The 22807-nt window shown below is 39.9% G+C and overlaps 1 protein-coding gene across 1 annotated transcript in view; it reads right to left on the bottom strand.

Annotated features, from left to right (window-relative positions):
- Positions 1–4875: 4875 nt before the first annotated feature.
- Positions 4876–22807, bottom strand: part of si:ch211-266k8.4 (USP6 N-terminal-like protein) — a 59438-nt gene continuing 41506 nt past the window's right edge. The window contains exons 14-15 of the mRNA XM_046394102.1: positions 20267–20557; positions 4876–5444 (exon numbers count right to left, since the gene is read on the bottom strand). Coding sequence (XP_046250058.1) covers positions 5378–5444; positions 20267–20557 — 358 coding nt within the window. The 3' untranslated portion in view covers positions 4876–5377. The remainder of the gene's footprint in view (positions 5445–20266; positions 20558–22807) is intronic.

Genomic DNA, 22807 nt, shown 5'->3' on the forward strand with positions numbered 1-22807 from the left:
TTTTAGCTCTGATTATGTGACCAGCTGATGCATAGCGGACCTAAATATGGCGTCACATTATTGTTTCCACTGAACTAAAACACACATCCAACACTCTGAAGTGGTGGTTCTCTCTGGAGAAATGACACACATTACCATGAGTGATTTTACAGATGATGCTAAACGCTATAACAGCAAGGCTGCACATCTGGACAGGAATGATGTTGGTGTGTGTGTGTGTGTGTGAGAGAGAGAGAGAGCAGACGACAGGGCGAGCGACACGCAGGATGTTCACCCTGACTCCAGCCTCATCATCGTCACCGACAGATGAATAGCTGGAAACAGATGCTGCCTTTTGCTTTCCTGTCTGCCACTTCCTATTAGCTCTGCAGCATGTGTGCTCGTTAAGACGTGCGTGAGCGTGAAATGCGTTTTAACTTTCCTTTTCTGCTCCCGTCAGCATGGCTGGAAATGTTAGAGTGCGACAGAGGCACAGAAAGACCATATTTTCCCCTCTCCATTTTTTGCTCTCTGGCTAATCACCTCAGCTGAATGAATGTGTGGGATGATTTTGCTGCAAACTCCTGCTTGGTGAAAAATGCATTTTCTTTTTTTTTTTTTTTGTCTTGATGTTGTGTCTTTAAAGCGTTTGCCTTGTAGTATAAGTATTAATATTTGGAGATTTAGTAAAGTTGTGGGCCTGACAGGAAAACAATGAGATGAAACTCACTACAAAGTTCTGTAAAGCTGAGGGAGGGGGCAGATTCAGGATAATTTAGTTATTATATAAAAACTGTGTGATAAGTGCAGTCAGAGCTTTACTAGGTTATACTGGCCCAGTTCTGATGTTTTCATGCTCTCATGCAACAGTTGAGAACAAAGAATTATCTGTGGCCATTTAAAATCACCACATAATGTCATGTACTTATTTCTGTGTCTCGTCTTGTTGGCACTTGAACTGTCAAATTCATACACATTTGATTATCTATGCCGTTATTACTGGGTGTGAAGCTGCCGTCTTTGCCAGGGTTAAAACTGAGACACTCCCAGCTTAGATCGCCATAGAGCTCATCCAGTGTGGCGCAGGGATATCAGATCCAGAGGGACTCTCCTCCACTTTCCCCTGGAATGAAAGAATGTGATTGTAGATTAGCTCAGCAGGGAGGATGTTAGGAAACAGGAGGCAATCATTAACCTCCAGTTCCCATCGAGCTGTGGATTTCAAACAAGGAGTTCCTGTCACATATTTTTTTTCCTTCCCTAATTTTTAAATGGGCATTCAGTTTCTTCCATTTACATTTCTAGTCATTTCTGTCTTTTTCTATTTTTTTTTTTAATCCGCAGAATGTCTCATCTGACATTCTGCATTAAGAATGATACATGGAGAATAAACAGTAGATCATAATATTATAAATAATGTTAGATGATGTGCAGAAGAGGCTCTGAAAGTCCAACAACAGCAGGTGGGTTTTCTTGCCAGTTTTGGTTCCTGGAGAGTCCTGGTCAGAGCTGCCACCTCTGTATTGTATTGCATGTTGTCAACCTGGCATCCATCACTCAGAAGCTGTGTCCAGTCCTGGTCCAACTGTGCTCACTGGGAGGGGGGCTCATCCAGCTCCAGTTCTGGTATCAATTCCAGTGCTGCTCCCCACCAGAGACTTTCACATCTGTAGAACATGGCCTGTCAGGGCAGAAGTCTGACCAATCTGCCTTCAGTTTTTTGATGAAACTGACATTATGCCTTCTGTACTGACTTCTGGGAGAGTCCGTTCATCCATCCATTTTCTATACGGCTTATCCGTCAGGGTCGCGGGGGAGCTAGAGCCTATCCCAGCTGACTACGGATGAGAGCCGTGGTACACCCTGGACTGGTCGCCAGTCAATCGCAGGGCCAACACACAAAGACAAACAACCACACACTCTCACACTCACACCTAGGGGCAATTAACCTAATGTGCATGTTTTTGGTATTGTGGGACGAATGGGAGTACCTGGAGAAAACCCACACAGGCACAGGGAGAACATGCAAACTCCACATAGAAGGGCCCAGACTGGGATTCGAACCTGGAACCCTTTTGCCATGAGGTGACAGTGCTAACCACTGCACCACCATGAAGAATGTGACTAAACGTACCATCGATAAAATTTTAATGTTATCACCTCGTCCATGAACATTTCTGAATGAATCGTGTCAGAATTTCATAGGTGATAGTGGTTGATTAAAGATGAAGAAAACAACTCCGATGATGCCACAATACTTTTTTGTGTTCATTCATTAACATAATGTGTGTTTGAATCTTAACTATTTTTGAGACCTCAAGGCAAGCATGCAAACAAACGGACATGAACAGGAACAAAAATGTAATCTCCAAGGCAGAGGTAATAATATGCTACGTGCCTTATACCCTTCAGCTCCCAGGACATCCCAAACAGCAATTTTCTGGATTCTTCATGTGAAACACCACAGTGCAAACATTTCTCATGGCAACAAATCCTCCTGGAAAAGACGCACCACGTACAGCTGAAAACATACCCTTGTTAATCATTATGCCTTAGTAAAATGCTACAAATAGGTCGGCTTGATTTGTCTGCTGTGCTCTTGTGATGTTAAGACCTCCTAAAAATAAATACAAATCCTTAAAGCAGAACAACAACATTTTTGGGGACTTCAGGGAAATGTGAGTAAAAAAGATCTTAATGTTAATATTTGACTGAAATGTGATCTGTTTCGTTTTATAGTCAGCCTCGCCTCAGAATACATTTGGTTTCCCGTAAAGCCAGCGACAAAACATACACTTTTCCAGACAGTGTAACAAATTTAAATCTCTAAGCAGGTTAAAGCTTAATACCTCTCACACACACAGTGCTGATTTCATAATCTGACGCACTGAAACTGTGCAGGCTAAGTGAACAGAGGGTATGTGACCCCCTCTGTCCCCACCCACCCACATTTCTGGCCAGGTTGAGCAGTTTGTCTTTGATCCTGAACTACTGGGTCAAACCATTACAAGGTCAGAGGGTCCACTCTGTACATTCCACAGCTTTTAATAGATCACTACCAGAATGAGAAGGACAGGAGATGGAACACAACTGTAAATTAGAAGAAAGTTCTGGGAAAGAGATCAAAATGTTGCCAGAATACAGTGGTTCTCAGACTTTTGTCATTCATACTCTCCACTTCAGAAGCAGAAACAAGTTCACACCCCTACCCCGTTTTTGCTAATCATTAACAATAATTGGGGAAGCAAGTGCTAAAAACGGATCCAAGTTGAATTTTAATGAAATACATGTCAGCAATACAGAATCAGCAAACTCTTGTTTATTTTCCCAGCACACATTCATTTAACTTGGTTTCACTCCATACATGGCCTCCAGTGCCTGACTCTGGGCCCCCCAGTTTGGGAACCACTGACATAATCTGTACACTTCCAGCGTTCACCTACTTTTTCCTATAATATCATTTAGTCACTAAGCCAAGTATCAGTGTGTGCTTGTTTCAGCCCACACCCTTCAACCATTCACTGTAAATCCAATTAAGTCTGTTTTCTCTCTTGGCATGACAAATGAATGCTGGACTAAATCAATCTTTCCTGTCATGACACTGTAACTGAGTGTTACTGAACAGACTCGGACAGATGTCCAGGGAACACAGCGAGTGAACAGTCTGAATACAGTGTAATGCACATATGTCAAACTGGTCCACAGGAGGGCCGGTGTGGCTGCAGGTTTTTGTGCCAACCAACCAAGAGAACACTGTTTGACCAATCAACTGTCTGAAGACGGATATCAGTTGATTAAATGAGTCAAGTCTGGTGTGCTGCTACTTGGTTGGAAAGAAAACCTGCAGCCACACCGGCCCTCCTGTGGACCAGTTTGACATGCCTGGAAATGGTTGTAACACTAACAATAAAATAAAGTATGTCTTATCTAAACTAGTGTCAGCACCGATACATCGTTAATATGACAAAAGCTAACACACAAGCATGTAGTCCTCAAAACTTGATGACAAAATAGTGTAAACATCTTCAGGTGTGTTCAGACAAAACACACAGTGAATTATGGGTGTTTTCACACTTTTTTTTGTTTGTTTGTTTTGTTCTGATTCAGTAACTAATTTGATAGAAAAACTTAGATAACTCAGCATTTCTTCAATTAAATGAGTTGCAGAGAAGTCATAAAAAGTGTTGACTTGACATAAGTGCTCAGAACAAACTGACATTTTGAACATTGGCACTTCCTTGTTTCAGGCCAGGGAAGAAATGCTGTTATTTTTACAAGACACTGACTGTTTGTCATAGATGGGACTTATATCTCAGTCTCCAGTATCAGAAGTCAGACTGTAAACCCAACTACCCAGCCTGACCCTGACCAACTCCTCAATGTTGTATGTATGTTTTGCAGTGGTTTAACTACTTGTGGTCTTGCTTCCTGGAGTGGACAGACAGTACATGTTCCCAAGAGGTGGCCTGTGGCCATTATAGCATGTGAACAAGAGACCACTGCTTTTAAAAGACACACATTCTATCTCACATATAAAACAAACAAAAAAAAACAAAAAAAAAAAAGAAGTGAATTTTATTACCATAAAACATTTGCTCCGAATCAAAATGAAATAAACTGTGAGAACACTATCTGGCTGTGGAAGATTTGCTATTAGAAGCTCCAACCTCTGCTCAAGATAATTACATGATGTGAATGAGGTTTTGTAAGCACCATGAAAAACTGACTCATGTGCAGGAACACAAACACTCTCTCTCTCTCTCTCACACACACACACACACACTCTCACACACACACACACACAGGGATGTCACCATACTCCCACTTTAAGCTCAGGTGCCCCAGAGCCCAGGACAGACATCCTCCTAAATAATTCAAAAAGTCACCATTAAAAAGAATATCAATATTTTATTAGTGCCAACTATGTAAGGCAATAAAAACACAATCATAATTAAGCATTCATGGCACAAATAGAAAAACAAACAGCAAGAAAAATAATCCTTGCAGTGCAAAGAAGTATCAAAAAAAGGCCGGGGCTACATACACCTGCATGTGTGCATGCATGCCAATAGAAAACATAAGCAGTATCTCTGTTCACTAAACTTAATACTTGGGTAGAAAGCTGGTTTTACAGCTCTAAGTCACATAAGCAGCAGCCTCAGATCATCTGCTGTTTGGATTCATGCTGCTGTGGACCCTGCACAGGAGTCTTCACATGACATTTGGAGCAATTTAATTAGTGTCTTTGTGTGGGCTAGTTACTCATCTGACTCCCAGACCAAACAAGATCATCTCATCTGATCTACTGACTAACAATGGTGGTTTTATATTTAATGTAAACATTTAGTGCACTGGATCACTTCACTTGTTCCATCATGTCCCTCTCCCTTGTTCAGAGTCAGATCAGCTTGGACTCTCTGCTGTTCCTGAATGGGACACTGGTCTGATGTCTGGAGCACAACTCCCTGAGAGAGAAAGACAAGGAGGAGGGCAAACAGATTAACAGCTTCAGAGACGAAACACATGACTCAAAAGGCACAGTTTGGATTAGGTCAGTTTTGACTCTTTAGTTTGGATGTTTGGAACACAGAATAAGCCACTTGATGAAAGACCTCTCTAACTTGAACTCCTGGTTCAGATTCTCCAGACAAAGTAGTGCAGTAGTAGCAGACTACAGATTAGAATAAAGATTAAGTCATTAATAATAATAGTAACACAATTGGTCTTGACTTGACTTCATTTGTGACCATGCTCTAAAGTTGTCTAAGCAATTCGAACAGCAGGAAAACAAAGAGGGCACATGTACACGATGTTAAAACAGATGAAATGTTTCAGATGTCACCTTGTGAGGAGTTATCACCTCTCACACAAAACACTTCAGCTCCTGTGTCTCTAGGGCACAAAACAGCCACAATTCTTAATCCTAGATGTGACTAATTTTCAATTATTATCTAAGGGCTCCATTTGTGAAGCAAGCGTGTGCTTGCAGAGCCCTGAATAAAGTCATTTCACCAAGGGGCAAAAATTGTTTGCTCAAACATTACACATGACATGACAGCTTTTCTTTGACTCAAAATAACCTTATCTTTTTTGTCAGAGCCACTTTACTCTGCTCCATCAACCACTTATAGCCCAGTGTGCCTGGACTCCACATGACATAAACACCACTTCTCTTCCTTGGATTAACATGACTGACTTAGACTGCAGTGTGAGGGCATGTGAGGGGGCACATGTGCCTGAGAGAGAGATATACGAGTGTGTATGTGGGACTATGTTCCTTTTTGAGCATGTGTTTGATCCTGTCAGTGTTGTTTGGCCTGATTTTCATTGTGTGTTTGACTCAGTATGAGTGTGCAGCGATTACCCTGAGCTGGTTAGCTACGGTGGCTTTAGCTGCATGTGGTTGGAGACAGACCCAACTTGATGGTAAACAGCCATTCACTGTGGTCAGCCTTCAGTCTGGCCTTCCTACAATGAAAGTCTGTGGAGGTAATTCAATGGAAGAATTGACACTATGGTAATGGTGCTCCTTGACACCGGCCCCATGCTATACAAGCGTATGGCCAAGTCAGTCATTGCCACTAAGCAGCACAAGCCTATGGAGAAACCAGTGAGGTGGGCCCCACACTATTCAGTCCACAGCCTTTAAATGACCTCAAGTAATCATATGTTCACCAAATCACCCAAAGAAAGTCTATGAAAGAAAATAAGATGCACCTGTTATAATGGACATTCTCTGAGGAATCAGCATGGTGACCAAGTATGACAACATATGGCTCAAACTAAAAACTAACACAGACCAGTAGGCGAACAATACACTCCCTGCCACCCACACACAAACAAACACCACCAAACATTAGCAAGTAAAAGATACCTTTGAAATCAGCAGAAACAGAAATGCTCACACAAACTCGGTGGAGCAGGACCTGCATGTGTAATCATGTGTTTAGTGTGTGTTCACGGACATGTGTGCACATATTGGCATGATGCTGTTGTGCTTTCCTTCTGTCGAGGGGAAAAGCCACACTTGTTAAAGCAATAACCATCACTCCTTGCAACATCAACCTTTGATTTTCGTTAACTCCTATCTGTCAACTGCTATCACGTCCATCACACTCCGATCACTAATGCAAGAAAAGGACATTTAACTGAAAAACATTACTGGCTGTAACCTGACAGTGTTGCATGCATGAGAAGACTGACACCACTATGGAGCTCGGGATGGAAGCAGGGGAAAGTTCAAAATCCTTCTAGGAACACCTCTAAAGCTTTAATCTGTATACAAACAGAAATGTAAACATGACAAATTGTGATCGTAGTGAGTTAGGCGCTGTTAGTATTTCTCAATGTACAACAGCAACATTTTCTGTCCAATGTCTCCACTGGTTGCATAGCAACCTCACAGTGACAGCAAGGAACTTGGAAGTAACCACAAAAGTAGTTAAAACACATTTTCTTTCTGTAAAACAAATAGTTATAATGTTTTTAGCCATGCTAGTCACAAGGCTCTGGAGATGTCTGCATCATTCTGTCATTCCTTCTGCTTTCATACTGATAGGAACACTCCTGAGACAGACTGTCATGAACTTTGGTACAGAAATCTATGGTGGCCTGAGGATGAACTCCTGGTGAATTTTCCTGTAGCGCCACACACAGGTGCAGGTTTCAACTTGTACAAGGAAATATCCCAACATCTACTTGATGAACTGGTGCACAATCCTGTACAGACATTCGAGGTCCCCAGGGGATGAATCCTACTAATTTTGGTGATCTCTTGGCTTTATCTCCAGATGCATCTGCAGCTTGACATACGGTTTTGAGTAAGAGGGGCGTGAATCTTGCATTGTGTACAAGAGGTCCTAGGTTCAGGGTTAAATCAGAGTCAGTGACAAAAAAGGGAACCATACATAAATGAAGCTGAAACAATTTTGGGAGGGGGCAAACTTAAGCTAAAATAAAATATATTAGTCAGAAAAGGCAGTGACGAATGCAGTGCGTGGATAAGCGTAATGAGTGATGAATGCATAGCAAATCCTGAAGCAAAACTGGCCGGTGGAGGCCTGTGCGTGGAAAGAGGGGTTAGTCGCATATGGAGGCCTGGGCTCATATGTAGTCTACTGCTGCTGCCTTCTCTGAGTTGCCCACTGACTTCTGAGTCAGAGGGCAAAACCAAACAAAAAGGCACATTTTACTATTTTACTATTTTTGACTGCACAGCCGTGTATACAGAAACTCTCCTGAAAGAGTCTAGTCTGTGACAACACTTGATAACAATCATAAACCAGAGATATGGTTCAGATTTACATCTACCGAGTTCAGAGTCATAGGCCTTATCTGTTATGCATTTTTTAAAAACATTCCCCCAAGCCCAAAACCTTATGAAAACAATGATAGAGATATCATTCATGTCTATCAGGGGATGCTGAACTAAAATGAGAACAATGAACTCACTCGACATGTTGAGGCCTGACAGACTGAGTGGTATAACACCGACAGGCCACAAATTTGTCACTGATGTAGACATCATTACAATTTGCTCCCTGGTCAAACTAAACTGCTGAGTTAATATAGTTTCCAGTCTTAAGGAGTCACAAAGGAACTGCTAAAACATTTAGAGTGGGAATAACTTAGACAAAAGGTGGCTGAATGACATAGGCATGTGAAGAGAACTCCATCTCTCACTCACTCTCTCTCTCTCACACACACACAAAGTCATGTAAAACCTATTGTGTGCTTGGTACAGTAATGGGAAAGTGTTAGCCAGGTAACACCAGTCAGCTGAACTGAGCTCAGGTTGCTTAAGTTTCCTCGAGGCTGTGTGAGTGTGTACACACAGAATCAGGGCGGATAAAGGTACAGCATATACATTACATATATGCATACAAGCTCACAGATATACATAAAAAAGGTGTGGGCGGTACACAGGTACGCACAGAAACCTAGACAAAGAGGGTGATTATTACCTCTGCTCCAGCAGACATACAGCATGCATAATTTAAATTCAATTATACTGTAAGGGGAAGAGGGGAAACTGGAGAGAGAGAGAGACACACACCAGCAGCTATAGTGTGGAGCACCAGTAAAACCATTTCTTTTGCAGTGACTCAGGAAGTCACACCAACTGGGATCAGTTACTCAGCTCTTTCGACCCTAAGTTCTCAGCACAGAAATGCTTCAGTGACACCTGACACCACTGGCCAATTCACCTCAAAGGAACAAAGTGTAACTGCACTGTGATACTAACCAATAGAACCTTGTCCATGCCACCTTGGTAAGACTGCCACTAACAACTGGTTGCATCATTGATTAATTAGCTGATCTTACTGAGTAGTGGAGTAATTTTTGTTTCGTTTATTTATTTAGTTTCTAAAAATAGTGAAACGTGTCCCTAACAAGTTAACAAAGCCCAGGGTGGTCTCTTCAGAGTATGTGAGCTGTTGCAACAATAGTGCATAATAATAAGGCAGTTACTTATAATATAAAACTGAGTTTGGTGCTGCTCTCTGCTCTGCGAGACGGTACTTACTGTATTTAATATGCTTCACTTTTTTAGTTTTGTGTGTTTGTATGCTAACATTAGCTAATTAGCACTAATAAAAAGTACAGATGATGTCATTACTTTTGCAAAAACTAGATTTACTGCCTTGTGTCTGTATGAATCTGCCCAGCAGTCAAGTTTCAGTATTCATCAAGACTCATAATACAGAATACAAATTCTAAAGCGCCGATGCTTCACGCACATATTCAAACCAGCAGCACAGAAGATCTATACAAATCATCACAGTTTCAAGCTGGACACCCAAGATTAGTGTCACCAGTTCATTATGTGATCACATGTGAAATACGGTCACAGTCTGCCCTTCTGTTCTTGAGTTATGCTGCTGACAGATGGACAGAAAACATTATGATGTCACAGTGAAGTTGACCTATGGCTTACTTTTTCATTTTATCCTATGAGACACTAGTGAGAAATTTTGTTATAATTAGCTCATAAATTCATGAGTTCTGGCTAGAAATTTCTTTTGTGAGGTCACAGTGACCTTTGAAAACCAATTACAATGATTCATCTTTGAGTCCAAGTGGACATGTATGACAAATTTGAAGAAACTCCTCAAGGCTTTCTTGACATACTGTGTTGATGAGAATGGGACAGATAGACAAATAACAGAAAAATGTAATGTCTCTGGCCATAGCTATTGCTGGTGCAGTGGCATAAAAAGACAAATTAAGAGAGCATCATCAAAGTTATCACATTTAATCCTGTCTGTGTTAAATTTCATGAGAAACTATCCAGCAGTTATTGAGAAATTTCGCTCAAAACCACAAAGTAAACTTGATGGTTACATTGGGGATTACCAAAATCATTAGGATGGATCCTCTGTGAGTCATGAGTGTTTGCACGGAATTTAGTCAATACATTTGGTGGATGTAGAGATATTTTAATCTGGACCAAAACCAGCCAACCAACACTGCCACCCATGAAGTAAAAAGAAAATGACCAAAGGTGAGGGCTTAACTAAATATTACACAAACACTAAACATTCACTGACGGTACAATAAGTTAGAAAAAACACACTAAGGCTAGATCTTTTTGATCTTCTGTCAGAGCTTTCCTACCTGGCCTGTATTCTTCTTATTTAACCTGGATACGTTCATTTGACATCTCAGTGGCGAGCTCTGCGTTTCACACACAGAGACAAAAGACTATTCATTCACCACCAGTCTTTACAGCCCCGTCTCCCTCATCCTGTCCTCAGCAGGTGTTCACATTAAGACACAGCCAACATCAGATACAATCTTAGATGCGGGCTACATAGGAAGTACTGGTGAGTTACTAAAGACTTTAACCATGACAGTTCATTTAAAGCAAGTGAAATGTAAATCAGGGTAGGTGCACAGTGAGTGGATATCTGTAACTGCTTCCACTCTTCCCTTCAAGGCAGAATGAATAGGACTGTCGACTGTGGTTTGCAACAACATTCAAATGTGGCCCCTCCTCCCCAGCTTGCTACTTCCGCTTGGATGTGTGCTTACGATCTGGCACCTGGCTGCAACATTTTTATGGAATCCTAACCTCTCACCCTGGATGCTGTTATTGCAAAAAAAAAAAGAAAAAGAAAAAAGAACAAATAAATTTTAAAAAAGAGAGAGAAATGTTGGCAGACATATTTTGGATACTTTAAAAGTCCTCTGCTAATCAAGTGACCCCCCCACTTACAGGGTGAGCCCAGTGCCACCCTTCTACAGGTATATGGGAAGTGAGTTAACTTAACAAATGGATTTGTGTGTTGCAGTTGTCGCTCTGTTCAGCTCTAGTCAGAAAAGGGATTATTTTTGTATGAGTCTATACATATTTTCTTTTATTTTTTTTAGGGGAAATCCTACTTATTCTGCCTTTAAAAAGATTTCTGTGATGGTAGTCACAGATTCTTCATTTACTTTTCCAGTGTTACACCTGCTACGCCTGCAGACAAAACCATATTGATCATATTCATAAGAAAATAAAGACATCAGAAAAAGCACTTGGAGATGCAGGACAGTCATTTGTCAGATTGTTATATAGACAGGAGGAGATGGGGGCATTAGAAGCACATCCGCTTCTGTCTTTTCCCAGTTCCTCTACTGCAAGAACAGAGGCCTGAAGGGAATTCTGGTATTTTTGTTTTGGGTAAACAAAGCTGTGGGTAAGATCAATTTGATTTTTTTTTTTATTTAATTTTTTTGCTAGTACAATGTCTATCATTTTGGGGTGTCAGAATGCTAACATTTGCTTATTAATGCTTTTGTGAAAAAACAAAAAACAAAAACAAAACATCTATAACAGATATAACTAAAGCCACATGAAGTAACATTGCTATAAATTGTTTTTGTTAACATGGATGTTAGCCTCATGAAGACCGCGCCACCAGATGGGTAGGACTCTAAACCACTGCGATTCGTCATTCAAGGAGGGTCAAGGCTAATTCTCTCCTACCATTTGAAAAGTCTTATCATGTCGTCGTCTTCCTTAAAGCAGAGCATAAACCAACGCTGGTATGGGAAACTCTGGTGACCAAACAGGTCAGGTAATGGATGTTCTGTCAGAGGCCACACTGCAGGGCACACTGGCTGACGTCGACTGGGATTTGTTCCAGTCCACCTCAGACAACATCAGTCAGTTTGTGGAAGTAATGACAAGCCTCATACCAACGCTTGCCAATGATAACATATCTGTACAGTCATTTCTGAACCAGAATCAAAGGTTGATGAATCATCTGTGCTGCTTTGGGTGGCCTTGCCAATTCCCTTGGCTCGGGACTTAGTATCAAAGATGTGAAGAAAAGCTGCTAAGACTCTATTCCAATTATTTTCACTATTATTGCATATAGACCTTTTAGGACACTCTCTACAGTATGCCATCATGACAAATGTGTGTGACAGCTCCTTAAATCTTGAGTAAATATCTACACATAAAATATCCTCATTCCCCCTGCACCAGTGTGTTTATAATGTGCATTGTCCTTTTATCCTGCCACTATTCACTTCTGTACTTTTAACCTTAAAGGCTTTTTCTCTGACAGTCATTAAATGTGACCTTTTCCATTCACTAGCATTCAAACCGACCCAAACCGATTGTAAATAAGCAACAACTTATGACATATGTCTTGGTGAAATCTCAACATTTATTTCTTTAATTTTTCTAACAGGAATGACAGTTCAATTTGTTACACTAGAAGAAAAACAATGAGCACACCTCACAGAGCAATTTATTTTCAATCTATTCAATTTACTGCAGGCATGGGGGTGGGGGCTCTTCATTCAGCTCTTAGAAAAACAGGTGCGGTCCATTCATGGTTCACTCACTTTTACATTTATACCTGTTGGCTTTTGTTCCCCTCTGGAGATAAACAGGAAGGCGTAGGCCAAAGTTGACATTCACTAATGCTGTACCTCTGCCTTGGGGCTGATCCCCACTCAGTGTAAAACTTAACCTTTGGAACTCTGTTTATACGTACTCACTCTACTATAATTATGTGATAAGCATAATAAGGATTTACCCAAAGCGGCAATGTTTGAATTAAAGCCGAAATACTGAGGTTTAAATTGTAATAAGGGGCTTACGACATCTCAGTAGTCTATATAATGAATATAATCATGGCTTATTGGAAGAATAGCAACATAGCAAAAGGTTTGCCTGGTTTTGGACTGAAAAATGAAAATCCCAAAAAAGAAGACTTGGAAACAAAAATAGACATTTAGACTACAAACTGTTTATGTGGAAATTTAAGGGTAAATTAATTTAGGTAAAGCTTAAAAAGTTAATTCACCTCTACTTTTTATTTCTCTTTCAAAGCTTTCAGGCTTAGGGTTGACACTTGCTTAAAGAAGCAGAATGTGTGTCTGTGAGGCATTAGACTGAGTCTTTGATCAAACACCTTGGCGTGGGATATCGGCATGGGTCTTGCTTTTTATTTCCACTTGTGTGTGAGCTCAAGAATGCTATCATTCACATGGATAAAAATGCAGTGACAGTCTCAACTTAAACACACTCACAGAGACGCACAAACCAAACAACAGCCGGGCACCGCTGGGAAATCTGGAGTGATGTCATGAATGATTAAGATAGAGTGGGGTGTAGTATGTCAAAAGAGCAGTGCTCAACAGAGGAGAGAACACACATATAATTGAAAAAAATCTGAAAAAATGAACTGAACCCTTGAACAAAACAGGACAGTTAGGAGGTACTGTCATTTTCAATTAAACCAGTTCATAGCAACTGAGCATGACATGACAACTGCTTACTTGTTTTTTGTCACAGGAATAACAAGCAAGTTAAGACCAGACGTAAGCAAGTTTATAGACGGTACATTCACTGTGCCTGTTCACATAACAGGACAAGTTTTAAGAACAGGGTGTACCGAATATCATAGTGTTTTAATTTAATCAAATTGCTAGTGAGGCGGAAATAATTATAACCTGTCTTGTTTCAAAATACAAACGAAAATATAAATACATGTTATCAAGAAAGTACTAGCTCCAAGTTTCTGGTCAAAAACATCATTTCCACTAAGAGCAACTCAACATCTCCTATTGTCTGATGCAACCTCCATCATTTAAAAGGAAGTGTGGCTGGGATGAGGGCTGCTTTTTGAAAGTTTAAGTATCCATATTAAGGTCCATGTGCCCCAAGCTTAATCCCTGTGTCTACTGTCTATTCTCAGTTTTTTTTCTCACTGCATTAGTAAGGCACCAGCATAATAAAGGATAAGAATTTCATTCTGCAATGATGAATACGGCAAACCACATTAAATGAGCTATGAAAACTAGCTAAGCAGCTCCATGGAGCAAAGACACTAATGCTATAACTGCCAGAATATACAGCAAAGTGTTGTTTCTTTTCAAATGTGCCTGTTTTTTCAGCTGCTGTGTTCTTATAAAAGGGAGCCACTCAAAGAATACAAAACAAAAAGTAATAAATGTATGTTATTACTGCAGAAGAGTAGGTATTTTCTGGCTGGTAAACCAAACAGGTATATTGGTTTCCCCAGAAGTAGATCCCAATACAGTTACCTACAATAGCTTATACAGGGGGGCAATTTACTTACTTACAGTCTTTACAGTGGAAGTGGTGTGGACTGAGAGACAAGTGTTTGGAATGATTTATGTCAAATTCAAGTATATTTGAAAGCTATAGGAAGTTTGTCCTGTTATAAGTTGTGTATATAGCATCATAGCTGTGACCCATAGTCAAAACGGGCACAATTATGAGAATAGAGCAGGACCCATGTTAAAAAATACAGGAATTTCCCATTAATTTATTATTATGTTTGAGTGCTTATTGATTCATATTTGTATAGTTGTGTTCATATTAGTGAAAGTGTAAAAGCAGCATTAGTGTTCTGTGTAAAAGGGCCTTATAGAGATTATATAATATAAAGACAACACATTGAACATCTTTTTATTGGTTTTTATTAAGTTTTTTTGTTCTATTCACTGTGCATTAAATGAAGCCAAGCTTGATTTGTTTGTGGTAGTCAGGGGAATGAAGCCGTCACTCGTCTGGTCAAAGAACCAAACACTGCAGTCAGGTCTCCACAGTCCCTTTGTTTCTTTAAATAGGGTCAGCTGTGTGTGTGTGTGTGTGTGTTTGATCACTCATCCGTCCCGTATCCTCACTATACGGTTACATAACGTCCCTACACCTGCATCTTAACAATTCCCTTGCAGAGGTGGTGCGTGTGTGTGCGTGCGCGCATATGTGTAGTATATCCATGCATGAACTTAAGTTTGCCTGATTAATTTAGAAATTTTCATACATATGGTCAGAACCTGGACTTAAATTGCATTGTGTTTTATCACATGAAGCATTCACAAATCAAAAGTACATCAGGGACACTAACAACAAGATTATGGAAAACATATACAGAATGTCTCCAATGTTAACATGGACCAGTGTTATGGATGTGTAGAAGTGTGCAAATGTACATAAGACCTGTACATAAATATTTCCCCAGAGAGGAGATGAGAGGTGAGTACAGGATGGAAGAGTGGCTCCCACACCACAGGGCACATAGTGAACAACAGCAGGGGATCAAGTGACAAGCTTCAGCCTTTAGCGCTCACACACACACACACACACGCACAAACACAAACACACACACACACATACACACACAAACAGTGAGCTGTAGGCTCAGCCCCATCACTTCTGGCAGGCTGTGGGGGTCACATATGTTCTGCTGTTCCAACATGGGCAAAACTGTGGCTCTAATTGTGTCAGCGAATTTATCCGGCACACCTGCACAATGAACAACTTCTATCAGTGTCTGCACACTAGGGCCAAACAGCTATTTAACCTTGCAGCACTTCCCAGGTGGACAGATACACACATCCCAGGTTTGAAGACACAATACAACACTAGTAGTCTAGTGGGGCTTTTCACTAAACATGCTGGCTTGAGTTGAGTGACGCGGCAGGAATTTGTATTACCGGTACAACAGTGTTACCCACTTGAATGTGTGTCTGGAACTGATGCCATACTGCAGATTATATAAAATCCTTATATATTATTATATAAAATCACTGTGGCAGTTTCTCCTTGCAACCTACTCTTCCTCTCTGTAGTATTATTGAAGCAGCCACTACCAAAGCCTTCTACCTTCTCACAAATTCTTCACAATAAGAGCCTCCTTTATTTTGTTACTTTTCACCAGCAGAAATTGCTGCTTTGGCCCCACTCAGAAGATAATCCATCTCCAGCACAGTTCGGTACAACTCGGCACAGTTGAACTGGCAATGCAAGTGCAAGTCAGTGGCCACTAGTGCTAATGGAAAAACCTGATAGATGTAAAGTCAGAACTTAGCCAGATAACTTGCGAAGAAAATCCTCAATTACAAGTCACTAAGCCTCATGAGTATGGTAATGCAATAAGATTAAAAAGAAATCCTTTAACATATTTTGCTAAGTGTGCACAGTGGTGGTTAGGGTTAATTAAGGAATCTTACACATCCTGTCTCTGTGAAGATGCTAAAGAGAGAGACAATTTGTGAGAACTGCAAATATACACAACATGGAAAATACATATAAAATGGAACATTGCATGCAATAGATTTGTTATGTAAGTGCAAATGTGTACTGACGTGCAAAACACTGTCTGTATCTGATTCTTAAAATACTGGTTGAGCTAGTTAGCTGGCACTGTGTCAGTCATAATTAGTGCTGTGATTCTCTAATATCCTGCCTGTTAACATGTCTGTCACAATGTTGTTGACAGGAAGAAGTGGGGACAGACAGGCGTCAGTTCAGTGAGTAGATCTCAGTGTTGCGTATCCTAGAAGACAGTTCAATACTGCTTTAAACTAAATTCACTACCAATTTAACTGTGTGACCTATGAAACTGTTGTGAGGTAGTTAGCTAAAGCTCCTGTCATAGTTACAGGTTTTGAACTTGATCTATGGCATATCTTTCAGTACGTATTAGTCTTTTATGCTTCTTTATACTTTGATCTGCATAATTAATGTGAAAAGGGAATAGATGTTAGATTAAGTTAGAAGTCAAGTTTTAGTACGGCAGACAGAGCACAGACTCTAATACAAAATAACTTCTCTATTAGTCAATAGTCATTGCTTATGGCAAAAAAATAATAACAACAACAAGAACAACAATAGTAATAATAACAACAATAATTGAAATCTTTTACAATTAAAAAGGTAAATAGTGCATTTAAATTTCATCCAAAATCTCTTATTCACCCAGTGACATAGTGACATACATACACACTATTGTGGAAAGTTTCGATATGTGGATAGGCGGAGCTGGGAACTCTTAAAATACTTTGTACTTTGCCTTCAATTTGTGGTGTTTATTGTGGTTTTTAATATATAATCAAAATAAAATGGTTGAAAAGCCATAAAAGCCTCCACCACCTATCTGTTTTTTGTTTTCCTTTGTAAGTGATAAATTGTCCACAACAGCAAGAGCACAACTTGTTACTGACAGACCAGTTAATCTATGACATAAAGATTTCCATTCCTTAAGTAAGTAACACTGACTGTTGTGCCCCCAGGTCTGACCTCCTGCACGAGGGAAGCCACAGAAAGTGGAAAAATAATTTCAAGTTGGGTGTGTCGGGGGCCTCTAGCAGGCAGATACTATCCATCACTGAGGTAGTGAAGACGGGACAGCTTGGCTCATCTTCCTGTGCATGTCCGTTGTATTTCCTTGTTTCCCACACACATGCAGAGAAAACCTGCACACCACTTATTCAGTTGCAAACCACTATTAATATAAATTTTTGAATAGAAATGTACACATGTTGTTGAAGAAACTTGTTGTGCCAACAGTGCAGTTGCACGTGCCTCCCATTAGATTCTTGGGAAGGACATATTGTACAGAAGGTGTGTAACCTACTAAACAGGAAACTACAAGTCTATTTTAGTGCTGTGGTGTCCCCACCCTGCCCTGCTGTAAAATGCAATGGAAAACACAACAGGATAGGTTGATTCTGTCTGTCTCCCAGTCACTCACACATACTCATCTCATAAACCCATTAGAAAGACAATAAACACATCAGTGTGATCTATTTCCCAATGGTGTTTACACCCAGGTACAACATGAACCAACAGGGCTGACAATCACCCAGGAACCTGACTATGGTTCTTTGCATGTGGGTGGTGCATGTGGTCAAGATACATGTTTTTGTGGTTAATGTGTGGCATTAAACTGTATCACACATTCATCAGACCAACAGTATCATGACCAAGTAACACTTATCAGTGGTAAATTATTCATCAGGTGTGTTTCATCAACATTAATGTGATGACACCATAAAATGTTGCTTTTCAGCTAAGCCACGCAGGAATGTTTTTGTTTAAGTATAGTGCCACATTGTGTGTTTGCTAATAATACAAAGGGGCGAAAGGTTGACAGGTTCAGTAATCTTCGAATAATGTCTTTGAAAACCAAGATCTAGGGGGTACCCGAAAAAAGTAATTCTAAGCAAATTTAGCACAATATGTCAGCTACATAAAAGGACTGGAAATCAGCCCTGGAGCATGTCCGACACCTGCTCTCCCTGTGGTGTCAGATATGCTGCTATAACAGCTATTCCGGCACATTCTAATGCATCCTAAATACACTTTAATGTAGGATCGCATTAGTTGTACGCAGATTCATTTAAATACCAAGGCCTCCACTCTATAATGATGAATATATTCATTTTAAAGCTGTTATGATTCTTGCTTAATCAGAAGGTGCAGCTTTTGGGAGGAATCATAGTAAAATATAGAAACAGAAGAAGCTAAGTTATCAAACACATTCACTGTTTTGGTTTTTTTAATTGGTTTTATTGGTGTTGCTGGAAGAAGCCCTCTTTTGATGTCATATTTTTGAGGTTTGATGTAGTATGCAATGGTGACGCATTGCACAGAAATGAAAACTAAATAAGTAACTATTCTTACTAACTTCACTGTAAGCTAAAAAAAAGAACAAAAAGTTTCTCTCAGTGAGAGGACGTGTGATTTGGGGTTTCCTGTCTGTAAAATAAGCACCCTTCTCACAAACAGAGCCTTAAACCAGATTAACACGGCTTGCAAGTTGCTTGTTTGATAGAGTGAAACTTGATATGCTACATGTTGTGTTTTGCAGTGCTTAGCACACTACACCAAGCTTGACCACAGCTTTTTTCTACATTCTTGATCTGTGACTAAAAGGGCTTGTTTGGTAAGATTGATCCTGTTAATTAGCAGAAAGGTTTTCTCATCTCAATACTGTGACAATTCCACAACCCCAAGCAAAAAGGCTGATTTTTGGACATAGTGTCCATCTTTGATACCAGTTAGAACTACTGTTGACGTAAGTAAAATACCACTCTTCTAAATATGACCATTTATACCCCTGAAAATGATTTAAACTTTTGAAAGTGATTAAAACATTCTTCTGTATTGTCAGAATAGAAATGTGTGGAGTTAACTCTCAGCTAAATCTCCCTCCCCAAGTCAATTATTAGTGCTGACATCACTGAGCTCAGATCTCTCCATTCATCAAGTTGACAACAACACAGTTAATTCCAAAACTGGCTATGCTGTCAGCCAACGTTCAAGCAAACACAGGAGGGGTCAAATTAAAGTCACTGGGTGAGAGACAGCTGTTCGACATGATTTTATACTCAATACTGAGAATATTTTAAAGCATATTCAGTTTCAAATAAGAATGTTAAGCTTTTATCAGATCAGTTAAGGCAAACATTAGTATGCAGCACAAATTCAAGAATTTCCCTTCGGGGATAAATAAAGGAATTCTGATTTTGATTCTGATTATTTGAGGTTGGGTGATGCCTAAAGTCAAAATCACTTTAACCGTATGCAAATATAATGTAGGATAAATAATTAAATCCCAGCAGGACGGACTTAAATGAAAATACCAAATTAGTGTTGTTGAATTAATTTCTTCCCTTAGGCGGTGTGGGTGGAGTACTAAACATCAACCACTGTGACCACTGAGCCTCCTCTTCTAGTCTACCAGTCTGTGCTGTTAAATTAAAAAACTTGATCACCCAGAGTTTATTCATTAACTGTAAGATAGGAGAAACTCGCGTGGTGGAATGAGTGATGTGGACAGGTAGAGCTGTCGTAGGATTGATTCCAGACCTGTGCTGTAATGAACTCCTGAAAGTGTGATGTTGGATTTCACACTGGGCACATTAAAAACAGTAAAGGTAGTGCAGAGCTGCGTGTCATTGTCATGCTCTGTGAAAAAGCATATATTATTTGGAGCTATTTGACAGATAAAATTCATGAAGTTCTTACTTGATGAGGGCTGTCCTGGCTGTGTCTTGCTGCTTTTGCCGACTCCCACTTTGAGGAGCACTGGATGATTGAGAACTTGAAGATGGGATGGAGGATGACTGAGGAAGGGTACAGGAACGCAGGGATGAGGGAAGGATAGAGGAGGAGGGAGCGGCCTGGTTCAGTGGGTTCTTGTTTCGTAGAAGACGGAGGGACTTCACTCTTATAGGGTGGATGACGCTGTGGTTGCTACGACCAGGGGCCATCTTGTGGACAGGTCCTGTACCTATCCTCTTTAAGGGTTGCTGTGATCTGGAATAAAAAATTTGAGTTACAGTAGGTCTAAATGACCTTCATAAACATTGTAGATTTATGTAAATTATTATTATTATTTATGTAAATTGTAGGTAAATACTTTTTAATACATTAATAAAGCCATCGATATGTGTATTCACATAATCAATCAGTCAGTAATATTACAAGGTGTATGTGCACAACAGTCTCTGCACAGTGAATATAAATATTTTGATTCAGCATAGTTCTACATTTAGTGTTCATTTTCATTTAGGTGGCACTGGATTTGTTCTAGAAAAACTCCAAAATGAATCCACAACTACAGTGAAAAAAAAAAAAAAAAACAACGAAAATTCAACTGCTGCTTATCTCAAATTTAAGAAGACCTTAACAATTAAAAACAGCAGCAACAACAAGAGAAAAATGTGTCCCATCTCACCACCTCCCCCAACTCTAAGATTACATTATTTCCAGTGTTCCAGTGTGCCCTTTATCCTCAGGTGCAGGCTGACAGTACCGATATACCACAGGAAACACCTGCATAGTGTCTCCCTCTGTACAGAGGAGGATTGTGGGTGGGGTGATGCCCAGTGAAACACACTGCAGTACTCCTTGTATTGCTAATTCCACAAGAGTTTGACGCAGGAAATACATACTGAAAATAGCACAATATGTCACATTAAATTCAGTAACCAAACTTTCTCCTGGGTGTTACAAAGAGTGAAAAAAGTTCAAGCTACTGGAAACTGTGTTAACATGAATTATATATCCAGCAGTGTTTTACAAACACAAAAAGCAAAGAGAATCATTTAAGGGTTGCAATTAAAACAACATCAGTTTACTTTTAAAAACCAAATATGCTTAAGTAGACAAATGGGGGTGAAACATGACTCAGCAACACACTTCATTAGGGCTATGATGATGCTGATCCTGGGATTCAAAAAACATATGCTATAAAGAACATCCCAAGACAGATTTTGGGTCCTGACCCAATGACACAAGCTCTCAGCTGTCAAACTATCAAAATGTAAAGGATGCATATAAACTTGCTGAGGCAGGCAGGAGAGCAGGGGGAATTCTGAGGGGCAAATGCCATAAAGGAACGCAGAGCATTCCTACTATTGTTTGAATGCTCCCCTCCTGTAGCTCACTTTATGTTTTGTCTACCAGTTTCTTAACAAATTCAACATGTCTGACACGAATTCTGACAGGATTCCTGAGAGACGACGACACTTGAGATAACAAAGACGCTTAGACAATACAATACAGCAAGAGATATGTGACATGGTCATGGTATAATGTCAAGTGACTGTGGTATTCAAGCAGGGTGACCCTTAAGGCACCACCCCTAAACTTTGACCCCTCTGAAGCAGGACCCACTTAGCAAAATCCGATAAGATCCCAGTCCTCAGCGGCTGATTCTTTTCTTTGATGTTTGAAGTGGCAGCCATGTTAGCCTGCTCCAACCTATCAATGCTGCTCAAAGCAAATGTAGAAAAACAAGCGATTCTTCGTTTACAAGGCACCATTTACTGTTGACAAAACAACGAAAAAAAATGCTCAAAATATTTATTTAAGCTTACCGTAGCCAACTATAATCTGACTAGTTGGCAGAGTTCAATGTCATCCTTTCTTACTAACAAAAGTGCCCAATATAAATTAGTAATGTACAATAGAATATACAATAGAAGTGTCAAATGTTTAGCGTTTTACTGTGACGGTGTCTGTATGTGCAGAGATCATGTCCTTTGCATGCATTTTCTTACTGTTGGTTCTTTCAAATATTCTGGTGAAAGATAGTTCTTTGCTAAGTCTTGTTCCCTGGTCATGAAATACTGACAAACTGAGAATTAGACAAAAAAAAAATCAACTTTCTCTTTCTCACCTAACTGCACCTTCGAATGGTGTGTTTACAAACAGCACCTGACAAATCCTGCATTGTATGCCTTTAAATGCATATGCAGGAGACACTGACACAAATGACTATGACCATGAGAACTGTGTACCTGTGGTTAATCTCTATAAACATACATCAGCATATGAATACAGAATCTGTAGGCAAGGGACAAGATTTTGGTATCAAAAGTGTTCTGGTCCCTGACTATATTTTATTTATGGTTCAAGTGGCATTCGGCAATCACACTGGAAGAGACTTTGGTGACATGAAGGTAAGCAGTCCGTGTTGGGGAAAAAAAGCAATTTCAGAACCCATCAGTTATTGTCTGATGACAATTTTGATTTGTATTGGCTTTTTCTATGTATCTGCAT

The sequence above is a fragment of the Scatophagus argus genome, chromosome 7 (assembly GCF_020382885.2).
Source record: "Scatophagus argus isolate fScaArg1 chromosome 7, fScaArg1.pri, whole genome shotgun sequence".
Classification (NCBI taxonomy): Eukaryota; Metazoa; Chordata; class Actinopteri; family Scatophagidae; genus Scatophagus; species Scatophagus argus.